We start from the raw sequence: 22,841 nt of genomic DNA on the forward strand, positions 1-22,841 counted from the left end.
GACGGAAGCGTTGTCTTCATGCCCCCCTTACTTACTACACTCTGGCTTCCATTTTTCCCAAGTTCTTCCTCTGAAATCTTGCTCAGATTATCTAAGTAGTGGTCTGAAATCGTATGGCACAAATCTTCGAAAGAATAATCCTTCTCCTGACAGAGTTTTATTTCATCCAGGAGTTTCGATAGTTCCCCGGTGACAGTTTCACCTACAAGGAAACAATTTTTTTTCAGATGTTGCGAGAAATATTATTACTAAAGTGTAATGTTAAATAATATAAATGAGACTACTATGTTGACAAAACACAGCAAGTAAGTAGGTAGAAACATCTGGCCAAAGCAAAGTACTAAGCATAATTAACATATTTGCATATTTATATACTTACATAATACATAGCTACATGTTTGCATAATGCATATAACATATTAACATAAAGTAAGAAATGAACATGAGCATGCTAACAGACAAAGGAAGTTTGAAGTTTGACTGTAGCTACTTTTTGTCAAAGCAGAAATCAGTATTGAAAGTTTAAGTACAAATGGTCCTAACTAGTTAGCTCCTAGAGCTTTGTTTATGATAGGATCTGACTTTCGGTGGCAGCAGAATGAGCACTGAACTCAGAGCTTCACACAGGACGGCCAGAGCGTGACCGCTGACAGCATTTGGATCTATTTCTTCATTTTTTACTGGCATTTTACTTCACTGACAGGATCCATGAGTCATTAACAAGCTTAGAATAATGTCAAAAACCTACTTCCTATTTTCAATGGGCATAAATAGTATTAACGTCTTTAAACAAATCATTATACATGTAGGCAATTGGGAGTGTGATATATGAGAAAAGGGGGGAAACGGAGGAATAGACAATTTTATCACCTGTCGTGTAAGTTCAGTTAGCAAATAGGCTAAACGCCTAGACTTCAATTTCTCAAAAAAAAAAAAAAAAGAAAGAAAGAAATACAATTGGCCAGTGGATACATTAAAAGAAAAAAAAAGTTTAAAAGTTTAACATCACTGACAATCAGGGAACTGGAAATTAAAATCAGAAAGGGATCTCATATCTCGTGGATATCATCAAAATGATGGAAGAGAGCAGGTGTTGGTGAGGCTGTGGGGCAAGGAGAGCTTGCACGCCACTGTGCGAATATAGGCGCCACTGTAGAAAACACGTATGTTCTTCGGTACCAGCACTCCTACTTCTAGTGCTGATCTCACTTCCTTGAGGTCACACACATAACCCCATTTTAACTGAAGCCCTATTTAGGACGACTGAGATGTGAGGAAAAATTAAACATCTATTGTTGGAGAGATGGATAGGGAAAAATAGAAAGATAAATAACAGACCATTCGGAACACTTAAATGAAGGGCCCCTTTCTTTTGATAAACACTAACAAAACTGGAAGTCATGTTGCTGAGCTAAATGAGGCTGCAATAAACAAATACTGCTTGATCTCGCATATATAGGCAACATATAAAATGATAGATCTAGTGACTAAAGCATTCACGACTTCAGTTAGGAGTGAACGAGTCGACTCAGGGCATCTAAGTGTAGCGCAGTGCAGTGAAGATGGGTAAAATACTACAGTGTGTCCTTGAATTCCCCAAAACGTGTGATATTGTTTGCACCACCAAAACGCTGTCATTATGCAAAGTGATACATTTGTTAATTAGCTTAAATGTGACAGTAAAGCCACAGTGTGTGTGTCAAAACTTCACATTATATGCTACAAATATAAAATTATTATTTGTCAAATATGCCTCAATAAAGCTAGATAAGATACACTTGTGAAAATAGCCATTTCTACTCCATATGAACTTTATTTCGGCAAGGATTGCTAACTACTTTGATCGGTGCCCTGTGTCAATGCCAGGAGCCATCCCAAGGAAGCAGCAGAAAATCTATAAATGTTGACTAAGTAAGTTTTCAAAATGCAAAGCATACGCCACAAATAACTAAACTGGAAATGTCCACTGGTGTTAGCTCATCTAATGCCCTTTGGTAAATCTGACCGGAGAAGTCTGGTATGACTGTTTCCGGGGCTTTTGGCAGGTACGCACTTTTACTCTTTTGGGAAGGAGACTCGGCGGGAGACGAAAGGTGTGTCTCTTGCGGCGTATCTTCCTGAGCATGCTCTTCCAGGACTGAGGTCCTTCCCACACCTTCTAGATAGTCTGGGAATACAAATTTCCGAGGTTATGCACTTGGATTCATGTGTATTGAAAATCAATAGCTATCACAAGTTCTTCAAAAAGAATAAAATGAAACTGAAACAAACCCGGAGAACTTCAAGAGAAGCTTAGTAAAACATTTAAGTAAAAACGTGTGTTTCCTTAAAGATAAACATGTTCATTGGAGACACAAGTACCTCTTGCTCTTGTTAAATATTTTCTATTTGGCAATTTAAAGTCCCCCAGAAGACGTGCCAAGTAGATGCTGTCACTAACCCAGAGACTTCAAACCAGATGACTATAACCAACCTCCTGAGTAACAGAAGTGGATGAAAAGGTGGTGTGGGCTTGAAAGATAAGCATAATATCCGCGCTATATTTTATTTATATACAGAAAAAATACTCACCCCTGTTACTCTTGAAATAATGTCCTGCATGCAACTTATCTTTTGCTTTTGCTTTTTCTATAAAGGCATAATAATAACAGCCTAGTTCTAAATACTTAATATGTTAGCCTGTGTAATCCTTACGAAACTGGCATGTTCACTATTGCTAGCTCAGTTTGCATAGGTCTGGGGCGTTGCTGTTGTATTCGAGATCTGAGACAGGGACCCGTTATGTGGCCCAGGGTAACCTTGAACTTGTGACTCTTCTGGCTTAGCTTCACAAATTCTGAGATTACAGGTATCCATCACCACACCCAGCTCTACCTCAATCTTAAAGACGACAACTTAGAAGAGGAGTGTTATTAACTCGCTCTGCTAACAAATGGTAGAGTCAGATAGACAAAGACCATGAAAACATGTCACCTTTGTCTTAATCCTAAGGGAAACTACACTGGACACCCAGGTAAATGTCAAAGAATATTCAGCCTGGCTGACACACGAAACACAGGGTATGTGCAAGACATGTTTAATGGCAGGTGCTCCCTCTAAAAGTTTGGCACTTACATAAGACGGGAGCCTGGATTTTCACGAATGCCAAAATTCTAAAGATTTAGTTATAATTCTGGATATTTTTAAATGCCAGCAACTAATTTTGTTCTTAAGAAAACAGTGCTCGTAAAATATGTGTGACCTAAAGGAAACATATCTGCCACACCCCAAAAGAGTTCAGCCTATGTAGGGCTGGTTTATAGCCCTCTTCTAATGGAGTAAAGCAGATCTCCCACTGGATCCTTTGCTTGTATTCTTTATTCAGAAAAAAATCAGCTTCATAAGAATCCACTTGTGAAAATGTGTGTTATATGCCAGTCAATTGTGTCCCCACACCCTTAGAATAGTTCAGATCAAAGGACAAGTCTACACGGCAAATTCTACTAGGAAAAGGAAGTAACCTGCAGAATCATATCCTGAAAATTTCCGGACCATGCAGTAATTATGTAAATTTAATAGCAATATTTACAACAGCAACAAAAAACCTTGTAATTTGTAATTACAAATTGATAATGTATAATTGGGAAAGCCATTGATAAAGTGACTTTGTGGAAATAATATAAGGTATTTTCCAGTGATAGGAAATACTAAAAATTCCCCTAAGATACCCAATGCAAACTGATACACTTAATCAACCTTGGCCTTTAATGAAGAACAAAGTTTGCTCCAACAAGATATTTTTTATCATACTGAACCATGCAATATGTTTGAAAACCCTAAAATTTTATCTTGCCCCCTTTTAGTAGGAAAATTTTATTTTACTTTCTCCAAAAGATATAATATCCACAAAAGTCAAGGATTTTTAAAGTTCCGTTGAAGGCAAAAGTCTAACCTAAAATACAAGTGCATTGAGGGTAGAATATAGGTAAGAACAAGGTGTGCCATTTTTCTTTTTAGCATTCATCCAACTTGACTTAATTAGAATTAATATGAAAAGTCATACTTGGATTCTCTGATTCATCTGGAGGTGTTCTGACTTGCAATCAACTTCTTTATTGGTAACAAAATTTATTGACAACAAAATTATAGGGGCCTAAACTTCCAGGGAAGGCTTTAGAAGTCAGTTAAGAAAGAAACATGGTGACCATTTAACCTACACACCCATTTGGCTTTCCCTGACCCCCGTATCCACATCTCCTTAGCCCCTCCTGGTTTTCATTCCTAAGTTTTCTTACAAAGCAACGCTGTTCTTCGGTTTCCCATCTGGGAAGGAGCTGTCTTGCTTCTCTCTCCACTGTTGCACTTGTGACCGATCTACCTGCAGGAGGAACAGCTGGCAATCCTTTGGCCAGCTGCCCTTTGGACTGTTGGCAGTTCAGCCTTCATGTACTATCACTGCTACATGGCACAGGGCAGAAATATGAGTGTGAGCAAGCAAAAAAATATACCAGAGCTCCAGTGTCCCTCATGAGTAAGGTCGATGATACATAGCTACGTCATAATTGTAGAAATCAGACAAAATTATAGAAAAGTCTTTGAAAAAAAATCTTATGGTATTATTCAAAGGGAAGGTAATATGGGATCCTTACCAGCTCCGAGAGCCTATTAACCTCAAACCAGCACTCTCCACTGACTTTTTAAAACATTTTTATATCAAGTAGTACATAAGTAACTGTTTCGGTACAGAGTAAACACAGAACTAAAACATTTAAATGAATTATTATTTATCTTAAAATATGCCAGAAAAAAAATATAGAAATAATGAGCTAATTCAAAATCAAACACTAACTCAAAGCCCCGGTTAAAACTTACGACGGCTTCAATTGAACCGTGGCTGTAAGGCAAAGTCATCCAGCATTCGATATTGCTTACCTTGCAAGAGTGTTGCAATCTGGAGAGATTTCTGAGACGGGTGCTCTTTCAGAATGTCTAGGACCGTTCTACCTAAGCTGTCCTTGATGTTGGCATCAATTCCTGGAGGAAAAGGAGAAACTAGATGGCGTGTCCTCGGATGATACTGCCAATATGTAACTGTTCTAATTTCACACGCATATAGGCCAAGCACTGAAGGTGCCTTAGAAACTAAGCTACACACATAAGATTTCAACAAGAGAGAAGGCAGGGGCCGAATGTTGCTAAAAATGTGGAAAATTCTTGATAATGAATCGACTCTTAGAGTTCTCCGACACAGTTATAAAGACTGCTTTGCAGGACCTCAGAGTCTCTTTGGGGTTGTGGATAGTATATTAAATAAATAGTTTATTATCAAAGTTAAAATATTTCTTACTTATAAGCTAAAATCCTAAACTGTAATGGCAAGGTGATTTGTATAATCTGTATAATTCAATTTTAAAATTTTAATAAATGATAATCATACATAGTATAATGTAAGAACGCTTAGAATATTCAATGCAAACAAATTTGGAAAAGTATAATCATCTCAAGTGTCTACGGACTGTATACTCCAGATACCCTGGACACTCACTTCTTTCAGATTATCTCCAGTGCCGGCCACACTCATAAGCTATTTAAGCAAACCGACGTAACTGTGTGGCTGAAACATCTCTGTTATGACTTTAGTTCCAAGATTATGCGTCACACTAAAAAATTGATTTTAATGCAGCCATTAGATCCCAGCACTCTAATTCAGCTTGTGAACTTTCCAAACACCTGATTGCAAATGAGGCCAGTGTAGAGTATTTTATCCCAGATGTTGACTCACTGTAAGATTATTAAATACCAGCTTTATAAGTTTCTGTGAGAATATAAGTAGAATGTATTTAACTGGCGTCTCAGGTCATTTATTCTATTACTGTGCTGCATGTCAAAATTAAATAACACAAACATTTAACATAGTGAACACAGAAGGGCATGATAGCCCGACCATGGCTTTCGTTCACAGAGCCAATAAACACACTGTACTACAGAACATGGCTCACCTCAGCTGTGGGGAGTAATGATTTGCACTCGTATCTTTTGATTCTCAAAAGTCTGACCTCGATTTCAACTTATCCCATTCCGGTCAGAATATGCAGGTGATAAGTAAGCCTACCTTTGTTTTTCCTTCAAAATAGTCCCTCTAAAATGCTCCTTTTAAAAATAAACTTCTATAGCCAATGTACAGCTACTCAGCCAAGGAGTAGGGAGAAGGAGAATCTGCTCTAAGGATCAGGGACCCAAATCTGTATGGCCATGGGTCACAGTGGAAAAGACCAAGAGTCCACACCACTGCCATAACTCCTCAGGGGCCAGTCCCTCCATCTTGCCGAAAGCAGAGATCTTCCTTCTCCTCGTGGTGGTTTCTTCAGCTCGCTTGGATATTTATATCAACCTTATCTGAACATCAAAGCCCAGTTTTACACGGTGGGACTCCCTCTCTGCAATTTGGAGGAAGGGATGGTTTGTGAAGAAGGCCGCCATCTTCCTTCAGCTAACCCTGAAACAGCCACAGTAGCTAGCCGGACAAGCTCCCGGGAGCACAGTGGTAACTACCTGTCTCTAACAGGACTCGCACCACGTCCACCTTCCCAAACAAAGCCGCCTCATGGAGAGCGCTCCCCTTTTCTGTCTGAAAAGAAAAAGAAAAGACAGAGCTGAACATGGAATTCCCACAGACTGGGCAAACAGCGAGCCACTCTTACAGATCCTGTCTATTCTCAGCACTCTGGGTCAGAGAAGTGGTGGGGAGGGAGGTATTCCAGGAACAGAGTCCAGAGACTGTGTCTGGGAAGCACCTCTGCTTCTGAGTAGGAAGTGACTCACCTTCTCCCTGCCTTAGTTGTGCTCAAACATCAACTAAGAGCTGAACGCCCATTGCACCAGGCTTTTGGGAGTACCCACGAGTTTGCTCAGTGTGCATCTATTAAACGTGATCACATGTCCGTAGAGCAAAGGGCATTCTCAACACAGAAATATCTCCTGGACCTTGTATATTCCCACAGCATTGAAGAAGACAAATCTGCAGATAAGCATTTGTGGTACATGAAATCCAAACAGTTTGAAGTGGCTCTAAATCCTGGATGACCTCCATTTTCCTCTGCACACTCTCCTCTACCCGTAAACCTCCAGCTGACCCACACTCCGCGCTTCAGAAACACTGACCTTATTCATTCTCAACGCTGTTCTTTGCTGTTCTCTCCAAGGATCTCAGGTTCATTCCTGAACAGGCAGATCCAACTCTCAGCCCTCTAGATTTGGAGAATGCTCAACTAACCGCTTGTTTTTCAGCGGCCAACATGAATTATTGAATTCACTACGAGAACTTGTTAAAAAAAAAACAACACACAATCCTAGCCACGTATGGTGACACATTCCTGTAATCCCAGCATTTGGGAAACTGGGGGAAAGGGTCACTCCAAGTTCAGAGGCTCACATAGCGAGCTCAAGGCCAGTTTGGGACACACAGCATGACCTGTGACTTCATCTAAAAGCTGAAAAAGAAGAAAGACCGCGGGACTGAAAGGGGGATGGCGGAGTGAGCTAAGAACATTGGCAACTCTTCCAGAAGACCCAGGTTCGATTCCCAATACTCTCATGGCAGCTCTCAGGCCTTGCAATTCCCATTCCAGGGCATCTGATACCCTCTTCTGTCCTCCTCTGACCCACAACACATAAATGCTCTATAGACACAAATACAAGCAAAACATCCACACACATAAAATAATAATAATGATGAAATGAAGAAAGAAAAAGAAGAAAGGCAGGAACAGGTAGGTAGGTATGTAGGAAGGAAGGAGGGCAGGGAAGGAGGGAGGGATGGAGGGAGGGAAGGAGTGAGGGAGGGGGAGAAGAGATTAAGGAAGAAAAGGAGGCGGGGAGGGAAGAAGCAAGCCCTTAGACTCCTGGAAACCCATTCCCAGTTTCTGCTTCACTGACCAGAGATGAGGTCCAAGAATTTCAATCTCTATCAGGTTCCCATGATGCCCTGAGGCCAAAGGAGTATACTTTGAGACTGGTCAACTACATGACAGTCAGATTCTCAGCTTAACGTTATTTCATTACGGAAATTGTTCTTTGCCCCTGCAAAACTGTGGTTTTTCTGTGTACTTCATATCCATATGTATTTTCTTCCCCTAGCATTTATAATAAACAACACATCATAATTTTGCTCCCTGAATCAACCACAGGCTCAGTGGAAAGCTAAACAGCCTCTCTTTTTTCCAATATTCTTCCTCGAGGAAGATCAGGAAAGATTTCAAAGAGAAGGAGATTTTTAGGCTAAGACAAATGTCCTCTGTTTTGATTTTTCTTTCTCTCCTAAGAATCTAACGAATGCCAATTAGTTCCTCAGTGTTTGCTGTGAATGAGGTTAATCTGACAACTTTGTCTTTCTGCCTTATACGGTAACCACAAAGTTGATGTTAGAACCTCGATTTGAGACACACTGTCACACATGATGACGTAAGATGCAAATGTTTCTTTAATTAATAAATATGTATTGTGTAGTTAAAATAACCCAAAATAAGCATAATGGGGAAAAGGATTAAAGAACATGGAATATCAATGAGATGTGTATGTATCTTCAAGAAGTGTGGCTCAAGTTCTCTGAATTAAAATGTGACTGCTATGGCAGGCGACAATATAAAAGGAAATAAAAAAGCAGTTCTTAGATATACAGCTCTGTACTGAAGGGAAAATTGTAGAAATAGCTTCAACTCTTTAAAACGTATTTCTATGTGGACAGAGGCATTTTCCCCAGTGCTTAAGAGTAGATAGTAAGTGTCCACTTTAATCTGTGTGTTGCGGTTTGGGTATCAAATGTTTCTCAAAGGCCATGTGTTGAAGGCTTGGGTACCAGATGATGACCTTTAAGAAATGGGTCGTAATAAAGATGCATTTGAAGGATATTGTGGGACCCTGGCTTTTTTAATTTCTTTTTTATTTAAAAAAAAATAAAGAAACAACTAAAAGAGGTTTCTTGTGTGCGAGGGGTATATGCGCACATACTGGAAACTGGTGCGAGAGAATTATCTGTATTCTGTCAATCATGTATTTTAATAAAAGGCTGATTGGCCAGGCAGGAAGTATAGGCGGGTCAACCAGACAGGAAGTAGAGGCGGGGCAATGAGAATAGGATAAGGCTAGGGAGGAGAAAGCTCCCTCAGCCACTCCTGCGCAGACCACCTAAGAGGCAAGATGTAAGCTGCCCAGCTGAGAAAGGTACTGTGTGGCTGATATAGATAAGGATAATGGGGTAACAAAAGTTATAAGAGCTAATAAGTAGCCTGACCTAATGGGCCAATCAGTTTATAATCTTATGGAGTCCTGTGTGTAATTTCTCTTTGGGATTTGCCAGCTGTTGGGGTACCGGGCGGGATGGACACCCCAACAAGCCGGCCCGTCATGTTACATATGGCGCCAACGTGTGGACAACTGCATCCACATAAAGCCTGAGACAGCTTGGGAAGTAATTCTAGAACAAAATAACAGCATTATGCATGGTTTCTTGGTAGCAGCAATTTCTCGGGTCTGCTCTGCTTGCTAGAGGCAAGCAAATGCTCTCATCTAAGAGAGGCTTCCTGACTCAGCTTTAGCTGCAAAACCTTGCAGCTCTTTTAAGAGGTCCTGCCACGAAGCACTTAAATGGTGTTGATGAAAAGCTGAATGCATGCTTTTCGGTTTTCAGCCATAGCAGGAAAAAAGCTGCGCTGTTTTAAAATGCCGTCTTTCTGGGTCGTCCTGCCAGGGCAAACTCTGACTCTTTCAGGCGGGCGGTCCGACTGAGTGTGGTCTGTGAGCAGAATGCTCCAGCTTGCTTGCTGGCAAGGACCTTGAAACGCCATAGAGTTGTGGCAATGAACACAGCTCTGACTGGTATCTCAGCCATGAGACTGGAGAGCTGGGGACTGGGTTGGATCTAGCCGTCAAAGCCACTGCTCTCCATATTGCTTAGTAAATTAAAGGCTCATGTGTTCAGAAAAAGAGAGATATACAGTAAAGAGAGATTCAAAGAGGAAGAAAACCTCTAAATATTTTACAATGTGTTAAAAATATATACAGGCTAAAAGTTAAAGTTCTTAATGTAAAAAAAAGGAAGAAAGAGAGTAGTTGGGTGTGGTGGTACACACCTTAAATCCCAATGCCTGGGAGGCAGAGGCATATTGACCTCTGTGACTTCAAGGGACAGAGGTAGAGATTGACCTCTGTGACTTCAAGGTGTGGTAGTGCACACCTTTAATCCCAATGCCTGGGAGGCAGGGACAGACAGATCTCTGTGAGTTCAAGGTGTGGTAGCATACACCTTTAATCCCAGCACTGGGGAGGCAGAGACAGGAGGATCTCTGTGAGTTCAAGGACAGCCTGGTCTAGAGAGTTATTCCAGGACAAAGATATACAGAGAGCCTGTCTCAAAAAGTAAAAGTAAAAATAAAAGAAATAGAAGTAAAATAAAGCCGCATAAAGATGGAAAATGCACAGAGAATCTTGATACTGTGTGTTATTATGCTCTCTTTTAATTGTTTGAATGCTGAGGAAGGAGCAACAGTCACCAAAAGACATTTGTTTACAAATGCTGCTGAACTAACCCAAGATAGACATTTTGAAAATACCTTGGTTTCAAAACTGAAGTCAAAAGGTATGTTACTTGGGAGAAGAGATTCTGCTTTTGTTTCCACAGAAAATGAGAGGCTATGGATTTATTCAGAGTTAAGAAAAATCACCTTTGACCAAGGGAGGCCACCTGAAAAATCTCTGATAGGAATAGATGACCCAGATGTCTGAGTCCTACATCCAGAACAGATTCAAGACTGCTGCCTGAGATGATCAAGACTCCCAGGATACTTCAGTCAGGACTTGATTATAACTCTAAATTTTCTTTAGGTCCTAATAAGATTATCAGCGCCCCCAACCAGCAGGAAGTAGCCTGAAATACTACGCCCACATTCCCAACAAATGGACTATGGGTATTTGCCTTTGTTTAAAAAAAAAAAAGAGGGAAATGGTGCGAGAGAATTATCTGTATTCTGTCAATCATGTATTTTAATAAAAGGCTGATTGGCCAGGCAGGAAGTATAGGCGGGTCAACCAGACAGGAAGTAGAGGCGGGGCAATGAGAATAGGATAAGGCTAGGGAGGAGAAAGCTCCCTCAGCCACTCCTGCGCAGACCACCTAAGAGGCAAGATGTAAGCTGCCCAGCTGAGAAAGGTACTGTGTGGCTGATATAGATAAGGATAATGGGGTAACAAAAGTTATAAGAGCTAATAAGTAGCCTGACCTAATGGGCCAATCAGTTTTATAACCTGATGTAGACTCTGTGTGATTTTCCTTGGGACTTGCTGGCTTGTTGGGGTACTTGGAGGGATGTAAACCCCAACAAGCCGGCCCCTTCATGTTACAGGAAACAGGTCGATGCTGTCGCGTCTTCCTCTTTGGCTGTTCCACCAGTCTTTTCGGCAGGGTCTCTCACTGAACCTGGAGCTCACTATTTTGGCTAAACTGGCAGGTCAGCATCCCCCAGACCCACCTGCTTCCGCCTGCCAGGTCTGAAGTTGCAGATGTGAACAGCCATGTCTGGTTATTAAGTAGACGATACACATCTACTGACATCCTCGCGCTGACACAACAATCACATGGAGCCGCCACCCCAACCATGAACTAGCCACCGCGAGGTGAGCATGGTTTGCATGTGAGTCTCACTGTGGTGTGCAACCTTACCACTATCCTAAAACAAAACGAAACAAACCAAAGGCCCTTCCTGTGACCTTGCTGCTACTTCAGCCTCCTCCGCAAAGATCTTACTTCTCTTTACTCCGCTTTGTCAAGAGTCCCCTTCCATCACAGCGGATGTCCCTGTCTACTTTTCTTGCTGCTGCAACCCTGATGCATGGCAGGCAAGGCCCGGTACTCAGCTCACACTCAGTGAACACATGTGACCACACGACTGCATGCAGCTACACGGTTGGCGTGCCTCTTGTAACTTCATCACGGGGAACTTCCCCACTAAATAGTTCTTTATTCCATTTCTTCCCTTTGCTGTACATTTTCCTCATCTTTCGGGTTTTCTAGAACCCGTCCCCTACAGGCTAAGCCTCAATGACGTCAATCCCCTTGTCCTACAAACTCAATTACAAACAAGTCTCCAACCAAACTGCTTCCTTTCGAATGCCAAGCCCTGTGAGACTGTGGCTGCCACATTATGAAGAGCTTTGCCTTTTGCTCTAAGATGGAAAAACAAGGGAGGTTTAGGAATAGAAAAGTGATGTGACCTGACTTCATGGAATGGGGTCATGTCTAGCTACTCTGTTGAAAAGAGACTAAACAGAGTCTGCTATAGGCTGAACATTTATACCTTCTCCAAATCCAGGTGTTGAAATTTAATCCATACAGTGAATCACTTGAGCATAAGGCTTTTAAAGAAGTAATTAAGTCTTAAGAATAGAGCGCTAATTTGATGATACCAGGGTCCTTATAAGATGATGCCACATCAGAGAACTCACTCTCCATTTGTATATGGAAGAAAGGTCACACGAAGGAAGAAAATAACAAGGTAGGAGGAGATTGCTTACCAAGAACTAGTATGGCTGAGATTCTGATCCTAGACTTTGTAACCTGTGGGGGACTGGGGGAATGAATGCCTCTGATCTAAGCTACTCAGCCTGTGGTATTTGTCAAAGCAGCTTGAACAGTGAAGAGAGGCAAGGGGAAAACAGAGAAACATAGGAAGCGAGAGATGGAGAGGATGTGGGCAAAGGTGATACTGTGGACGGTACTGTTAAACAGTGATACTCTGTTCACAGCTTAACCTTGGAGCCTGGAGGATGTGCTCTGCGGAAACAAAGGCAATGCATGAAAGATGCCCAAAGTCTGGTGACAGCGGAAGAATGTCCCTGGCTGAAATGGGAACGGGCAAGGACTTAGCAGCCGTAGAAAGAAATGGATACAACAGCTAAATGTTCGGTTTGGGAAATGATGAGTTCGAGATGCTCATTAGCCATCCAGTAATACATCCAGGAGGTAATTACACACAGTAGTTTAGAGTTCAGAGTAAAGTCCAGGGGGAAAAGGAATAAAGAAAAAGAGAAAGGGAAGGAGAGAGAGCGAGAGGAAGGGAGGGAGGGAGAGAGAGAGGAAGGGAAGGAGGGAGAGAGAGAGAGAGGAAGGAAGGGAGGGAGAGAGAGAGAAAGGGAGGGAGGGAGGAAGGGAAAAAGGGAGAGAGAAAGGAAGGGATGGAGGGAGAGAAAGGGAGGGAGGGAGAAAGGGAGGAAGAACAAAAGAAAGTAAAAAATTTGGTACTTAATAGATAAATATGTCTTTGGAACTAAGAGGGTAAATGAGGTCAACACAGAAATAAGAGCAGACAAAAAGGAAGTATGTCTGCATGTAAGGTCGTGGGACACTGACCTGTGGAGATCAGGTGGCAGCAGGGAGCAAGGGATGAAGTGAGAGGCTACACGGCTGACTCCTCCTGCTATATGCCTTCCACAGTACGAATTTGCCAGTTTGCATATTTTACATGGAAACCACTAAGAAGACGAGATTACTTACACATGTGTCCTTTATGCTCCTGACAGGACTTGAAGCTTTAGGCCACCTTGATTTTTAAGGGTTTTTCTCATTACACCATCAGATGAAAACCTACAAATGTCTGTCTTTGCTGCCAGCTCCCACTCTGGTCTTCCAGACGCTAGAGCCTCTAAATTATTAGCTAACAGTTCTCAATCACTTCTGGCCACAACGAGTTGATTCTGCATCACTATGCTGGGATATGGCCATTTGTGTCCATCCTAAACACATAATAGAACTTGTGTTTTCCCGTTGAAGCTATACCTCAAGTATTATGGGATATGTAACCTAATAATACTGAGTTCGGGCTATCTTATTTTAAAAAGTAATCACAAAAATAAACAAATATAAATCAAGACAGAGACAGGGGATAACAACTAAAAGGAATTGTGAGATCATGAGCGTTCCTTTTAAAGACAAGAAATATGATAATTTTGTTGCGTCCTTGTGTGAAAGATACAGTTGGGAAGGAAAAACAAAGTCAAAGAGAGCAGGACTATTGCCAGCATGACCTATTCCAGTAGACAGGGGAGCCGGAACCAAAGCTACAAGGGTAGCGCTGAACGGTTATAAAGAGGGAAAGTTCAGTTAAAGGACCAGGAAGGAGAGGAGGGTCTGTGAGAGATCTCAGAGGAGGAGTGCTTGCTGCTAAGTCTGAGCCCCTGAGCTCAATCCCCAGCACGATGTGGTAGAAGGACAGAACTGACTCCTCTGGTGTATGCACACATGTACACACACACATGCACATACACACACACGCACACACACATGCACACACACACACATGCACTAAATAAAAAATGTAATGTTAAAAATAGTAAGATATTTGTGATTGTTTCTTCTTCCTTAGTAAAACAAAAGTAATACTAAGACGAGACAGAGTACAGAGAGGGAACGGTTGAAATCTGGGGAAGGCTTTGTTTGTTTTCATTTTTTTTTTTTCGAGGCAGGGTTTCTCTGTAGCTTTGAAGTCTGTCCTGGAACTCGCTCTTGTAGACCAGGCTGGCTTCGAACTCACAGAGATCCACCTGCCTCTGCCTCCCGAGTGCTGGGATTAAAGGTGTGCGCCACCATTGCGCAGCCATAGAGAAGTTTTTTAAATATCTAGAGAAGTTAGAGAGTAAAAAGTTTATTTAACTGAGATGTATTCATTATACATACCTCACCTCCCCTGCACTATAAGTTGCTAAAAATTAGCTGTACTTCATTCAACTTTCCGTTTCCACAGCTTCCAGGATGGCAACTTACATTTTTGAGTATTATTTGGGCAATTTAGCAGAATATTCATAGAAAGTATGATTAACTTTATGTTGTGTGAGTGATTGAACTCTTCAAGATTTGATAAAAGAAATTGATAAGAAAGATATACAGTTAAATCATTCGCATAACATATGATTTTCACTCGCTAGTCACCAAAAATCAGGTTTAAAAATCTGCAGAAAAGAATGGTAATTCTAATAATGTGAAGTGTGAGCTTATCCCTGCTTTCTTAATTGGGCTGACTTTATTATGCAGTCTCATTATTTTCTGGGGATTTATAGGCAGCCAAGAGTTGTTTGGAGGAGAGACCTTTTCGTCAATGATGAGACTACAAGTTAGTGTCCATGGTCCTTTAAATAACTCTTCTTCCATACTCCTCTAACTGATTCTCTCTCTCTCTCTCTCTCTCTCTCTCTCTCTCTCTCTCTCTCTCTCTCATACACACACAAATGTATTCATGTACATAAATTTTTTTAAACACTCATTGCATTTTTTCAATGTTCTTCTTCTGAGGCTCCTTGGACTTTGTGATTGGTCACTAGTTTGTACAGATGGTAAATTATATTGGAATTTAATTTAATTTAAATTAAATTAATTTAAGGCCTAGACCTTAATCAATAAATCGAAGCCCACATTCTGGTTTTATCAGCTGTGTCCTAATCTCTTTCCTGGAAATTGGAAATTTATATCACTCCACCCCATGCAACATTTGGAACCACTGGATTCTAAATGGGTCAGTATGCTAAGCATTGTGAACATATGAAAACTATTAAGAGTTGAGGCTGGAGAGATAGCTCAGTCATTAAGAACACTTGCTATTCTTGTAGAGGACCCAGGTTTGGTTCCTAGCATCTACAAGGCAACTCACAACTATATGTAATTCCAGTTCCAGGGGATTCAATGTCCCACACCAGGCACGTACATGTAACACAGGCAAACCACTCTTACACACAAAGTAAAAATGAATAAATCTTAAAAGAACAAAATGAATAAAAATGGTAAATTCGTTCACTAAGTTTTACAATTACTCATGCTACTACCCACCACTTCCGTCTACTAGGAATCCACAGCCCTCCGATTCTGCTGAAGTTAGAACCTGTGCGTTAACTCCCCTTGTGTTCCCACAAGCAGATGGGGCAGCAGCATCACCTTTGAATGCACAGAGGGCTAAAACACTCACTTGACAGCTCACATCCATTCCTGCCTCCAGCAGCACCTGGACCACCGCCTTGTGACCATTGCGAGCGGCGAGGTGAAGCGGCGTGTGCTTCCGGGTGTTACAGCTCATCAGGTTTGGGTGTGCGGTTATGATCATCTTCACAACTCTCAGTCGTCCGTACAGGGCCGCCAAGTCCAACGGGGTCTCGAGCTTGCTGTTCCTAATCGTGGGGTCCGTGAGCTCTTCCAGAAGAACGGCAACGACTTCCGAGTGTCCATATTGAGCGGCACAGTGCAGGGCAGTTTCGTTCTCATTGTTCTGTTCAGGGCAAAGGTAGAAAAGGCATGTCTTCAGAGATGTAATTAATATCAGAAACAATGATTTTAAAACTTGGCATGTGTGGAAATGTAAATTTAAATGCAATATATTTAGAAAGTATTATATTTGATAAAATAATCATCATGTTTTAATTTTATCCCTTCAAAGTGAGAGATCAAACTTTTCTCTGCATCACATAGTCCAACTTCCAAGAATGATGATTTAGCCATCAGTTCCTCTGCTGGGTCCAGATGGCCAGTGTTCTCTGCATTGTACATGCCTTTGTTATATTTTTAATAAGAAAGATTAATAACAATTATAACATACTTTTAATGGCTGACTTTGTAGACAAGACTTGAGATTATAAATTTTTGATGATGAGAGATTTACAGACATGTTACCCAACTTGTTTCATTTTATTTTAAATAAGTAAAATCTATTGTTTTCATTATAAATACGGTCAGTAATAAACTTAAATCATTGCTTCTCTTCTTGGCAAAAAGAATGAAGAATCCTGCCCCTAAGCTAAGATCCTTTCAAAAACATAGATAAAAACCAAGCCTAGAACCACAGTCAGGCAAGCAGCCAAGAACACCAGAGTACGGCATCTGCCCTGACAGGAACTCCTATTGAACAACCAAACAGATTTCTCTAGAAATGTAAGAAGGTTTCTGTTTGTTTTTTAATGAATTCAGTAACAAGGCAAATTGACCCGTCATCCAATTGGCACAGACAGATGGGGGTCTTGTCAGTCGGGAAAACTGTGAAGAAGAAATATTAATGACAGAAGTGAACAGGTACTGAATGAGGGCTCTAGCGAGAAAGATCGGCTGCCCTTACCATAGTTAACGCTAGGCGCATCTCCTGTCTCTACTCACTTGGTCCTCGTTAGAGGATGGGAGCAATCATTATCATCACCCTCACCTGTAGGGTGAGGCAACCAAGGCACCGAGCAACTGGATAGTAGGTCTTTGATTTCACAGACATTCCATGGTGCGTGGGGGAGCATGAAGTTAAGACACTATGCTTCAAGTCTCTTTGTGTTTCCCTACAGCCTCTGGTGGGACAGCATCACTGTTAATGCGCAGCTAAGACTCTCTTGACAGCTCACATCTCTTCCCACGGGACCACTGAGGACAGTATTGGAAGGTGGCATGTAGCCCAGGTTTTAAACAAGTAGCCCCGACCTGAAGTCTGAACTATCAACATATACCACCTTCCGTCATGACGGTGGGGATTATACACACTGGCCAAACAGCTACAAACTATCAAACGCTGTCTCATTAACTCCTAGAGAAGTCTTACAAAGTTTGGTACTAAGATACCAGCTTCACGGACAAGGAGACTAAAATTGAAAATGGCACGCTACATCGGAGAAGAATCGGGATCTTTTGTACCTGTCAGAACTTAAAAGCCTACACTCGCACTGCCTCCATCTGGGGCTACAATGCAATCATGAAATTTTCCAGAGATTTCCACCCAAAAAGCCCTGAGTTGAGAGGAAATGGCTTCCTAAATAGTAGCTCCTACAGAAACAAAAAGAATTCAAACCCAAACACATCTTAATCTTCCAGGACCAAAAAACACCCCAGACATGTGCTGGACCAAAGGAAAACGTCAACCAGTAAATTAAGGGACCAGAGGAAAGATTTAAAAATTTAAAGAGAAGTGGGTAGGGTGGGGTGGGGTGGGGTGCACTGGGACAGGCTCCTGACTGTGTGTGTCTAGTATCAAGACAGGGCAAGGGGAGGAAAAAGATTCTAGAGACAAGCTACTCTTGAGAGACAGTGGACATGTAGCTGGGGTCAGACAGACGGAAGGGAATATTCCTGTAGGTATCCTGTAGGTCTTACCGTTTGTAAGAATTAACCTTGGTTTAGTTTGGATGTTTTAGTATCATTTCCGTCCTCACAGAGACTGACTACCTATAGTTTTAGACTTCCTAATTTTTTCAAATCTCACTATTCTACCAGCTTGATAAGATCCCCCAAACTTATTACTTTCACACATGAAAATTTGACAGAAAAAAATATGCTTCCAGACCAACCCAATTTCCCCTTGGTCTAAAAAAGGACTGAAGCTCATTTCTCAAATTGTAACGTCTCTCTGAGAAAGAGAAAGGTCAGTCATGAAGTAATGACTCCTCAAAGGTCTACTTTTCCATTGCCCACAGTCTAAAAAAATAAGAGCAAAATCATAAGTCCTTCTAATAATACCAATTAGTGCTATTCAAATCTCAGGAGAAATTATCTCCATCATTAAAGACCTATTTAGGAGTCAATGTTCACAGATTTTTATCTATTATCAACATATGCTTGGGTTTTCTTATCAGTGGAGATTACAATTGTGGAGTCTTTAAAAAGGCAAGAGGATATACTTGTGACCACATTCCCTAGCAGCCTAAAAAGAAACATCCTATGAGTAGATGGTGATGATGTATTGATTAACAATCACTCGTGTATCTATAGAGAACGCTCTTCAAAGGTTCTCGGTTCTCCATCTTTAACCACATGGGTGTTCTCTGAATACTCAAGAGTGTGACAATGAGTGACCAAAGAAAACCCGTCTACCCGAAGGCCTGTGTTCAAAGTGAACTACCCACCACCAGGAGAACTCAAGCTCCAGGAAATGGCAAGGACAAATCCCTTTTGAGACAAGAGTCCGCTGACCTTTTGCCCCAAAAGTAAATTAAGGAGGAAAATAGACAAGGTGAAAGGAGAGGCAGGTAAACGGACATAGAGCACAGGGCATGAGAAGAAAAAATAACACCATACTTTCTACATTATTGCCATATGGTACCAGAGTTTGTCTTTCTTACTCTTAATTAATTAACTGTGGAGAGCTTCATTCATGAGCACTGCATCTACACCATCCTGCCACCCTTCCCTTCCCATCTCCATCTCCTCCCTGCTGCCCCTCCCAATAAACCCATTCCCCCCATTTAGCACTGGCCTGCAAGTGCGTGAGTCCGGGGATGTCCTTCCCCATGTTCTTCGATGGCCGTCATTTGCATGACTGCTTTTGAACAAAATAAAATGGCCGACAGGACCTACCTGGAAGTGTTAGCTCCCTCATCCACAACCCATTTGATCCCGGAACCATCCTCATCTGTGTAACAAGAACATTGTCTTCTCTGTTAACCATGCAGTGTGGTCCATAAACCAAACAATAACATGTACGGATTCTTTTTCAAACATTACAATGTAAGACTGGATTATTTTTAAACATAGACTCCCTGATATTTTTAACCTGGATGTTTTATGAGCTCGGTAGGAGCCCCAAGGTTATTTTAAAGCATGAAAACACGACATAGAAAACCATGCTCTGCTAACTGGTGTTATTAAATGTACACAGTACCTACTAACCAATGACATCACAGTCCGCGATTTCGGTCAATTATTTTCAGCAAAGGTCTGAAATATTAAACGGAGAATTCCAGAAATAACTCATACGCCCTAAATCACATGCTGATCTGAGCATGACGGAATCTTGAGCCATTCCACGCTAGCTCAGTCCTGACATGAATCATCCCTGACAACACTTACTGGCCATGTCATCCATCAGACCCGCCACGCTACTGTGGAGCTCGTAGGAAGTCACCCACGGCACGGAAGCAATGATGCAAATGAGGGCCACGATGCGAAACGCAGATGGACAAGCAAACTCTGGCACAGTGTGGCAACGCAGCAAAAGTATGAGGAAAGCATTAAATGATATCATTTTTTTAAAAAAAAAAAGAAAAGAAAAGGCTAACTAGTGAAATACAACATAAGCATTGGCACTTTTCCAAGTAACGACGAAAGCATTTTGAAACGGAAAAGATTACAAATGCTTTCCAAAAGAAAATCTGAAGGGACATAGGGGATTATTGGTACGAAGACTTCCATCAGGGGTACTGGACAACAATGTACCCCACATAGGGAAAGGTCCTCTTCAGAAGCCACAGTGAAACACTACAGTGCATAATTTCCATGTCGTGACGGTGTAATTGGCTAAGGAGTGGAAAACCCTTTTTAAATATCGACTGCATTTCTCAATAGATAGATCATGGGCAGATTCTTCTTCTCTAAGGCCACGGCCCCATACAGACAGCAGGAATGAAAATCCCTACTTCACTACGCTCTGATATGGATTAAGGTAATGCAGATACGGTCCTCTGCCCAGCTCCTGCCACGCAGTAAACGCTCCGTAAGTAAATAAGACGTAGGATGGCAACATTAGTGGGAAGCCTAGAATCCAAGTTCAAGTTTGGGTCACCCAGGGGCATGTGGCCTTAAACAAGTTACTTCGCTTTACTGAGCTCAGTTTTTCATCTATAAAATAGGAAAGGTAATGTCATTTCGGAAAATTACTGTAAGAATTAAGTGACATTGTGCAGGCGAGAGCACTCAGAACAAAGACTGACTTCCCTTCGTAAATGTGGATTTTTGTTCTTTCTCGATGTTGTTTGGATACGTAAATGTTTCTAATTAGCTAGAGCACTCCTGTGCCATTGGGAGGGAGCTAAAATTCAAGTTACGGATAAGAATAAAATCCTCACATCTGACTTTCGGGAGTAGAGGTATGGAGGGGGAAGATGGATTTCGAATTAAATGTCCTGAGGTGCTGGGAGGACAGTTCAGCTGGTAACATCCCCACAAACATGGGGATCTAAGCTCCATCCTCGGGCTTGTAGTCCTGGTGCTGAGGGAGCTGAGGCAAAAAGGTCCCTGGGCTCACCAGGCAGCCAGAAAATCCAGTCAGTGAGTCCCAGGTCCCAAACAAGGTAGTAGTACCTGAGGAATAACACCTGCCTCAGCTTCTATATGCACAGTCACACAAGCACCTGTGCACTAGGGCGGGCACACACAAACACACACACACACTCATACACTGGGCTATACATCCACATCCACAGCTGTATGTGCCTGCACAGACACCAACAACAACACAGTCTCAAGAAATGCTCTTAACTTGCTACCAACAAAACTACAGCACACAGTAAGAGAAATGCAAAATAAAGAAATTTTTTTTGAATTCCAGTCTCCTTAAAAAGAAAATTTTTCATAATTGGATCAATGTTCAATATTACCCAAAACAAGTGTTTCTCTCAAATCCTACCAATATAGTTATATCATCTAAAACTTTCAACTTTCAATTATAAGTGAACACTGGATGTTTCTTATTTTTGTGTCATTTAAAGAACGATTGTTAATATGAATTAACATCCTTTTTCTTTGACCTCGGGTTGTTTTTCCACTTAGTTATTTCAGGCTGGCCTTGTGCCATGCCGACAGTTTTAAGGATAAACCACCAGATGGCTCATCCTGTAAAGGAGCTAAATTCTGGTTTCTCAGGAACAGAAAAGAATGCTCACGAATTTCCTTTTAGCATAGGATGATGATAAAGATGCCCATATCTGTCATTTTTAAAAAGATGAACATATTCTAATTTTGAAACCCTACATTTGAGTAACATAACAAACCCCAAATTTTAATTGCCATAAAAATTAATGAGGTACTTTCCCAACAAATAAAATAATTTTTGCTGATCAATCCTACCAACATTATATCTTATTAGAAAAAAATCTTTACCTTTGTTATTTAAAGCTAGTGGTATTTTTTATTCCTACTTACTCTTAATTTCAGCCAAAGGTCTGCAAAGTCTATAGCTATTTAAATAATATGGTAATTGTCCTTTAATTAGAAACGTTTGCACTACATTAGTCTATTTACATCGGTATTGGACAATCGCCAACCTGCAGCTTAATGCCATCGCTGTAGCTCAGTTGTTGGGCTGCATGCTGATTTCAAATACAGTTTTACAGAACAGGAACAGTAGGGGGCATGCGGAGCTCGAGATGTCTATTATACTGTATTAGAAGGCCATATTTCACTCTTTCAGATCTGCACTCTTATCTGTTTCAGTGCTCAAGGTTGAATTCCTCTTTAAATATGCTCATTGTTTATAATACAGACGTTATGTTCCTGCAAATACTCTGCCTTTATCTGCCATGATTATAATTCTCTGTGGTGTTCAACTTACTCTAGACAACTCTCTCCTCTCTATATCTCTCTCTCTATCTATCTCTATCTTTCTCTCTCTCTTTCTCTCTCTCTCTTTCTCCTGTGTGTATATGATGTGTGCGTGTGCGTGTGTGTGTGTAATTAGAGGAAATTTTTAACTATGAATCTAGAAACTGTATACATTGTATTTTACATACTGATTCCCCAAAACTGTACTTAACTGTGAAAATGCTATGCAAATGGAAAGCATTATGCAAATGATCATTGTAAACATTGTGTTCACATGTGAAATTTTATTAAAGAACACTAATTCTCGTTACAAACATAAATACTGTTCTATCTTTAAATATTCAGGAGATAAAAATGGATTCTTATGTAAGGCATTCAAAAATCGTGCAGTGATTTCCTTTACGTGTGATCTTTCCTAACAAAGTATCTTCCCAAATGTGTTAGAACCTGTGCGTCACAGCCAAGCCTGTAGTTTCTGTTCATCACATCCAAACCCAAAGGACTGATCCAGCTTCTCCTTTAGGGAGTTCAGAAGCAGAATGGCTTGGAG

General features: G+C 41.1%; 1 protein-coding gene across 14 annotated transcripts in view; it reads right to left on the reverse strand.

Annotated features, from left to right (window-relative positions):
- Anks1b (ankyrin repeat and sterile alpha motif domain containing 1B) overlaps positions 1-22,841 on the reverse strand; it is a 953,532-nt gene that overhangs the window by 789,545 nt on the left and 141,146 nt on the right. For all 14 annotated transcript variants that reach the window (XR_014999730.2, XR_014999729.2, XM_085683219.2 and 11 more), the window contains exons 4-8: positions 15,981-16,277; positions 6,532-6,607; positions 4,912-5,013; positions 2,054-2,167; positions 36-202 (exon numbers count right to left, since the gene is read on the reverse strand). Coding sequence is in view for 12 of the 14 variants with exons in the window: in XM_085683219.2 (XP_085539345.2) it covers positions 36-202; positions 2,054-2,167; positions 4,912-5,013; positions 6,532-6,607; positions 15,981-16,277 (756 nt within the window). In the remaining 2 variants the exon portion in view is untranslated. The remainder of the gene's footprint in view (positions 1-35; positions 203-2,053; positions 2,168-4,911; positions 5,014-6,531; positions 6,608-15,980; positions 16,278-22,841) is intronic.

This window comes from Myodes glareolus, chromosome 26, assembly GCF_982192425.1.
Source record: "Myodes glareolus chromosome 26, mMyoGla1.1, whole genome shotgun sequence".
Taxonomy (NCBI): domain Eukaryota; kingdom Metazoa; phylum Chordata; class Mammalia; order Rodentia; family Cricetidae; genus Myodes; species Myodes glareolus.